At 45.2% G+C, this 7,794-nt stretch overlaps 1 protein-coding gene across 1 annotated transcript; it reads left to right on the plus strand.

The window, feature by feature from the left end:
* Positions 1-2,149: 2,149 nt before the first annotated feature.
* On the plus strand, positions 2,150-7,619 carry LOC140222615 (uncharacterized). Its single transcript, XM_072293447.1, has 3 exons — positions 2,150-2,769; positions 3,666-3,767; positions 7,586-7,619. Exons 1-3 carry the CDS (start codon positions 2,150-2,152, stop codon positions 7,617-7,619), a joined length of 756 nt encoding a protein of 251 aa, XP_072149548.1.
* Positions 7,620-7,794: the final 175 nt, after the last annotated feature.

Genomic DNA, 7,794 nt, shown 5'->3' on the forward strand with positions numbered 1-7,794 from the left:
AATTTGTTGATTTAAGTCAAATTTGAACTGCAAGTGATTGAAATAATGGAATAAAATGAGTGGAAAAATCATATTCATGTTAATGAGTCCGAATTGAGGTCTCATCCAGGAAATGAAAAGAAATTTTGAACATTTTATTCAGAAAACACGACCAAGAACGTGTGGTCGAATGATTTTTAAATTCTCAAAAAAACAAACAAAGTCCAAAAATCACGAGATCTGTCAAGATGCCATGATATCATATGTGGAGGTTGTGGTAAAAAATTGAGAAGGTTTCGCATAATTTTTGACGTATGATGCTTACAAATCGAAGCATCTCTGGAGAAGATTCATAGAAGTTGGAAGGATCGCGTAAGATTTTGAGTCCAATTGACACTTGAATTTGGGTTTGACTTCAAAATTTTTTGTATAGGCAATAGACAACATAGATTGGTTCATGTCAAATTTTAGGAATTTTTCGGATCCGTTTGATAATTTTTATTTATTAATTGCAGTTATATAAATTTAATAGACATACATTCAATTTGAGCTATAACTCCATGAAATAATGGAATAATATTAGTAGAAAAATAAAATAGGCATTGTTTAGTGATTTTGACTAAGTTTTTTCAAAGTTTATGGGGAAAAACTTAGTAAAACACTTGAAGGTTTACAGATGAAATATAAGCGTACTTTGCCGAGTGTCATATCGAAACACTCGGCAAAGTAGTTATTAGCCAAGTGTCTACTATTCAACACTCGGCAAACTTTTCCACGAGCCCACAGCCAGGCGAAGCTACCGTTTGAAAATTCAAAAAAAAATAAAAAAGGACTTTGCCAAGTGCCGACGATCTAGCACTTGGCAAAAGCCCCTAAATTAACCCCTGGCCGCCCGCCCTAACTCACACGCGCGCACGCACACACACGCTCGCGCCTCCCTCGCCTTGTCCCCGGTGGCGCGCCCCCGGCACCGTCCCCCGCCGCCCCCAGACCCCCCCATGGCGCGCCCCGCCCGGCCCCGCCCCCGCGTCTCACCTCGACGACGCCCCCAAGCCCCGGCCGCGCCCCGGGAAAGCGCCGGCCGGCGCGCCGCGCTACCCCCCAACCCCAGGAACGAGCCCGCCGGCACCCCCGCCCTGCGCGCCCCCGCCAGCGCCACCCGGCCCCCAGCGCGCCCCCAGCTCCCGGCGGCGCCACCCGGCCCCCGGCGGCGCCCCGGCCCCCGGCGTGCCCCGCCCGCCCCACCGGTGGCGCCCCGGCCCCGGCCCCGGCCCTGGCGTGCCTCGCCCCACTGATTCAGGTACTTTCATTTGTTATCTATACTAGGCATCAGTCTCTCCAAGCATTTAATTTTAATCTTCTTAGCCTCACTGTGTGGAGATCTTAGAGTACTGATGGGTTGATCATTTGAACAATATGCTTCTGTATATCAGTGAGTTTTCCTTGTTAAGCCCTTTACAAGGTGAAGCCCTTTGTCAATAGATAAATAAATATATGTTGCAATGAATTATTTGCTTCCTTTTGAGCTGTGTGTGGTTGTCGGCCATCGTGCTGTTAAATTGGAGTGGATGTGGTTGTCGGCCATCGTGGATTTGATGCAGGTTTTAGAAACCTCCCCGTGTAGGGGAGGTGCTGCCAAAATTACGACTTGACAGTTCTATGTTTCTTTTCTTGCAGGAGAGGCTACGTTACCGTCCATGACTCGTCACTTTGCAGGATAGCAAGGTGAGGCATCCTACACCTCTCTTTCCGTATGATGTTCGTATATCACGTAACCTAGTTAGGCGTCTCCCGTTCGAAAGAAATACGGTTGGAAATATGCAGATCTTTGCATATCTATAACCGTATCTATTTCGAAATGTCCACATTTTCTGGACAGCCCGAGGATGTGCAGGTGGGTTTAGTTTCCATGATCTACTCCGATCCAAAATAGAGTTTTGGCAGCACCTCCCTGTTGTTCTCCGGATAGACAATCTCCCTTCCAGGACGTGTATTTGGAGAACAATGGGGAGGTGCTGCTGAAATTCTATCTCGGGTCGGAGTAGACCATGGAAACTAAAGCCACCTACACATCCTCGGGTGGGATTAGGACCTATCTTCACCTAATAGACAGTATAGGAACGTGTAGATGCAACGTGATTTTTTATATTACTTGCTGATATGCTAGAGGATGGAGGATCATCAGTGGATGTACACGGGCCGCTCTAGTCAAAATCCGCTGACCAATGAATGGATTGACAAGACGTATGTTTTCTTGGAACGGACGTTTGCAAGTGTCGAAGGAGCTAAATCGACTTGGTGTCCGTGTAGCAAATGTGGAAACATGCATTGGCAAACTAAGCTAGACATGGGCAAACATCTTGTGAAGAACGGATTTACGTCAGACTACATCAGGTGGATCTACCATGGTGAAGCCGATCGTGGGAGAGACAAGGTCTTGAGACAACGCATTGAGGAATATGATGATGATGTCGGGGTTGGAGACATGTTAAATGACTATCATGAAGCACACTTCGATGAAGCACGTAGAAAGGAGGAGCCAGAGGCTACCGCAAAGGATTATTACGACATGTTGTCTGCGGCACAGCAACCCCTTCACGGGCATACCAAGGTTTCTCAACTGGATGCCATTGCACGCCTAATGGCTGTGAAGTCTCAGTTTAGCTTGAGTCGAGATGCCTTTGATATTATGCTGACAGTTTTTGGCAGTCTGCTCCTAGATGGTCATATCTTGCCAAAGAGCATGTATGAGGCACAGAAACTCCTTCGTGCACTTAAGATGCCATACGAGCATATACATACTTGCCCGAAGGGATGCCTCTTATTTAGGAAAGAGTATGCGGAAGTAAAGTACTGTGTGAAGTGCGAATCGTCTAGGTTCCTGGAGGTACACTCTGGTGATGGTCAGAAGAAGCAGCTCGCAATCCCCGTGAAGGTTCTACGGTATCTTCTTTCATACCGAGGATCCAACGGCTTTACATGACTGAAGAATCCGCGAAACAGATGACATGGCACAAAAACGGACATCGATACAATCCTAAGAAGCTGGTACACCCATCCGATGCTGAAGCCTGAACAAGCTTTGATGCGATTTATCCTGAGAAAGCTCTAGAGGCCCGTAATGTACGTGTTGTGTTGGCAACAGATGGGTTCAATCCTTATGGAATGGCGGCCACCCCGTACACCTGTTGGCCCATGTTCGTTATCCCCCTCAATCTCCCCCCTGGCGTCCTCTTTCAATGACAGAATATCTTCTTGTCGTTGATAATTTCAGAGCACCCGGGGAATATTATGAGTGTGTACATGAAGCCTCTAATTGATGATTTGGTCCATGCTTGGGAGGAAGGGGTATGATTTGGTCCGTGCTTGGGAGGAAGGGGTATGGACATATGATCGAGCTACAAAGACAAACTTTGGATGCATGTTTGGTACCAGTACTCCCTGCATGACTTGCCGGCATATGCAATTTTCTGCGGCTGGTGTGTTCACAGGAAGTTCCCATGCCCAATATGCAAAGCATCTTTGAAGTCATTTGGTTGTCGAAGGGTGGCAAATATTCTTCATTCGATAAACATCGACAATTCTAAGTTAAGTTTACTCTTTGAAGTATGTTAAGTTTATTTTGCATATCTTTCTAATTATGTTTTGTTTATCTATGCTGATTGGTTTACTCTTTTTAATTGCAGGTCATTGAGTAATGGTGGGAGGTATGAGAAAGCTCATGGCGATTTGCGAGAGACTGGCCGCTACAGGGATTGGTTCAGGTTCAGGTTCTGGGTCAGGTTCAGGTATAGCTTCAGGGAGGGGTCGAGGGAGGCGTTGAGGCAAAGAAGCCATAAAATGTTGTCGGTGATCTATGTTTGCCGAGTGTATTGGCTTAAACACTCAGCAAAGAAGCCATAAAATGCTGCCGGTGATCCATATTTGCCAAGTGTCCAAACCTCTGACACTCGGCAAACGTTAAGCTCTTTGCCGAGCACCAAGACCCCGACACTCGGCAAATTTTAAGGTGTTTGCCGAGTGTCATGCGCCCGACACTCGGCAAACTTTAATGTTTTGCCGAGTGTCTTCCATCTGACACTCGGCAAACTAGCCGTTACCCTGGACGCCGTTAACGTCCTTTTCGCCGAGTGTTTATCTTTGCCGAGTGTTTTTTTTTGACCTTCGGCAAACCTTTTACAGAGTGTCCGATGTTTGACACTCGGCAAACAACTTTTTGCCGGCGGACGCCGAGTGCTAAATGCCGAGTGTTACACTCTGCAAACACTTTGCCGAGTGTTTTTTGGTCTTCGCCGAGTGCCTGGGGCACTCAGCAAAGTTACTGTTTCCCGTAGTGGGTACTATAGGGGGGTCATGGGAGATCTTGAGGAACTAGCTTAGCCGTTAGACCCGATACTAATGCTCATATTAGTACCGGGTCAAAAATCAGCCGGTACTAAATCTCGGGATAAATGCTGAGTTTTTCGGTATTAAACGGGATGCGCATCCCGTTGCATGATCACATGAAGAATGCTGACTTTTCATATTAGTCGTAGCATCCCGTTGCCCGGTCACATGAAAGTTTATTGAAGTGATGAAGAATAACATTAATAATCAATGCTTGATCATACGCGGGAGATGAAAAAGTGCAGCTCCGATGTCTCCAGTACGTGTTTGACATTTGGATAAGGGTCTTTTATTGTTCCTCACTGTGCTGCCACTGGGCCAGAACCAGAGCCAATATATTTTTGGTCGTCATTTATCAAACGCAATGTCATTCATGGCGAGCCAAATTACTTAACAAAAAGTTACAGCTCCTTTATCCTCCTTATTTTACTCACTGCAGATAAATCAATACGAAAGATACTAGGTAGAGTAGGCCATCAAATTTAGCATAATGGCATTTAAAAGAGATGGTATGGTTTCTGCAGAATCATGCAAACTACAATATTTGCTTTCATTCCCATTCCTTTTCATTAAATTGTCTTTTAGTAAATGACGTCCCCTTTTCAAATACCACACGAATATTTAAGTTTTGCCCGGTTCTCTCAATTCAGCATCTTATTCACCTCTCATTGCAACAAAATACCTAATCCATGTTAGCTCAAGCTCATACATGACGGACAGTATAAGAGACGATATGGATATAGGATTATCCATGTCAAAAGGAATAAAACTCCTTATTACTAGCAGCAAGGGTGTACATATGTGTACGTGTATCGCCAAAAAATTTATAGGCTGAGAAGACCTCACCATACGAGTCGAGAAAATCCCAAATCCTTTCTGCACCGTAATCTAGAGTGACCACGACCTTAAAATCGGTGAGAGAATTTTTTTTAACTAGTTCTGAAATTCGCTCTGTGAGAGAATCGAACCAAAGATCTGGAAGTGTTACTGGAGTGCTGCAACCATTAAAGTACGCAGCTTCTCGCAAAAGAGGAAAAAAAAGCTGAACTCCCAGATCTCTGCCCCCAATATCCTCGAAAGAACTGGGTCGGATGATCTACTATTGCATATATGGAGATGTGTTGTTAATGCACCGTGCTATCGTAGCCCACCGGCTCTAACAACGTCTGAAAATTTTACAGTGAAATGGGTTTGCAGCTTAGGCCTCGCCTGCTTCAATGCACTGTGGATCTTGCACAGCTTTCATCATCTTCTACTCCCTCTATTTTCAAATTGCAGAACATTTTAATTTTTTCTAAGATTCATAGATGTTTGTATGCATCTATACATATACTATGCATAGAAAAAACTATGTATATAAAAAAATCAAAATAACTGATGGAGGGAGTGAGATTAGGTCGCCACATTCAGCAGCCTACTACTACATCCTCCACGCCATTGTACCGCTGCACCCGCCCGTCTTCTTTGCTGGACTGCTGGCTTCCTGGCTCCTGCAGTGCCCATTCGGTACGTGCGTTCACCTCGATGGCACGTACGCTTGAGTTCAAGCGCGGGGAGCACGACGGGATGGATCACGGCGTGGACCGTGGAGTCGTGGCTGGCTGTGCGGTTGTCTGCGCAATTTGCCTCGGGCAGGTGGAGTCGTGGAGAAGGTTGACATGGCTAAGGGCAAGTACATTGGTGTCGTCTAATAGGCGGTCTCATGCATTGACACGTAATCTTGAGACGATTCAACAAGCAACTCGTACAATGGGTTGTCCTATAAGTTGTCTGATAATGGTATATAATTCCTTAATTTGTGCATAAGAAAAAAAAATATTATGAGTTGTATGGCAACAATAACTCGTACAATGGTTGTTAAGTTGTCTCGTAGTCCTACAATTTAGCTCATGAGGTGGTTGTTTCGCGAAGCAACGACCTCTTTCTCTCTCCTCGCTCTCTCTCCTCCACATCATCAAAAATCCTACGTGGCAATGCATGAGACGACCTATGATACCGCTGACGTGTAGCAATGTATTTGCCCCTAAGCGCGACTGCCGCTGTTGTTGTCGTTGTTGTCCGCACAAGTAGCAAATTCCCATTGAAACAGAGGGCCCTTGCAACCAGAGTACATAGCACAGAGCTAATTAAACAGAGTAGCACAGCCCGTAAGCCCGCTGCTGCCAACAGAAATATTTCTCCGCGTGGACGAAAACCGATCCCAATTCACAAAGGCGGTGGCCGATCAGAGAACACGGTCTTTCTTTTTCGCCATTAGAGAGTACCATCTTTAGTTCAGAAAGGTTACAGTGTGCGCGTGCATTAATAGGAGAGTGTGTATTGTTTTCTAAAAAAACTTTCACTACAAAAAAAAGACCTCCCTAAAGGCTTAGGCCATGCTTGGCAAAGCTCCCGCTCCATGAAATCTGTAAATTTCTTTGAGCTAGGTATTTTATCATGCATCTAGAGCTGGAGGTGTTACAAGACATTAGATGGATTTAAATATATAGACTACTTTAATTTACTAGTCTACAAACTGCATGTCCAATTTGGTCTTGAAACTAGAACTGTGCCAAACAGCCCCTAAACTAGCTTCCTGTCATCCCAATCCTAGTGCTGAGATATAGCGCCATTATTACTGTTCAAGATCAAAAATGGCATATCTGGCGAACATGTTTCTGAACCGGTCAGACAGGTTTGGTCAAAGTCGTCAAAATACAAATTAGATTTCATCATTGTGTAGCTCTCGTCGAGTAGATCAAAATTCATATATAGAACGTTCGATCTGAAGTTCGGATGAGAGAGTTATGATTTCGGAAACATCTGCTTCTAAGAAGATCAGTTTGCAAACCGGTTAGACTAGTTTGGGTCTGTCCGAGTAGGAGTTGTATTTCTGCACGAGATTTGTATGGGTTTCGACTTGTAATGGAGCAAGACCTCCCCTCCCTATAAATAAAAAGGACCACGGCCAATCGAAGGCATCCAAATCGAATCTATCATTATACTTTTATCTTTTTACCTTTCTTCCTCTTTACCCTACTTTTCTAACCCCATGTCCTGTTCTTTTCCTATCTGCATGGCATGGGGAGGCACCCTAGCTAGCCTGCTAAGTCTAAGGCAATCCAAGGTGCGCCTGCCCCGACAGGTTCCTCCTAGGTGAGTGTTCGATGGTCTCTCGTCGGGTTCCCCAACGACACCGGTCTAACCGACTTACTAAACCGGTCTGATCGGTTTGGTGCAGAGGTGCTGCAAGGAGCTTCTCCGGGTGCTACTAGAGTATTTGGCGCGATGCGTTTTCGTGCCAACAATTACATCACTTCCGTACGCTACTACGAGTAGTATGCAAACGTTTCTTGAATGAGCCAGGAAATAAAAATACGTTTATTCGTAGCAGCGACCAACATCGTGGTGTAGCAAAATTCATATCTAGTGGTCACAATTTTCCACTGT

Source organism: Setaria viridis, chromosome 4, assembly GCF_005286985.2.
Source record: "Setaria viridis chromosome 4, Setaria_viridis_v4.0, whole genome shotgun sequence".
NCBI lineage: Eukaryota > Viridiplantae > Streptophyta > Magnoliopsida > Poales > Poaceae > Setaria > Setaria viridis.

Bases quoted from the DNA above. Each gene is read 5' to 3' on its own strand.
- LOC140222615 (XM_072293447.1), top strand. From the start codon at position 2,150: ATGGAGGATCATCAGTGGATGTACACGGGCCGCTCTAGTCAAAATCCG. The intron at 2,770-3,665 runs GCATATACATAC...TTTTAATTGCAG, and splicing joins GCACTTAAGATGCCATACGA to GTCATTGAGTAATGGTGGGA. The intron at 3,768-7,585 runs GTATAGCTTCAG...GGTTTGGTGCAG, and splicing joins AGGTTCTGGGTCAGGTTCAG to AGGTGCTGCAAGGAGCTTCT.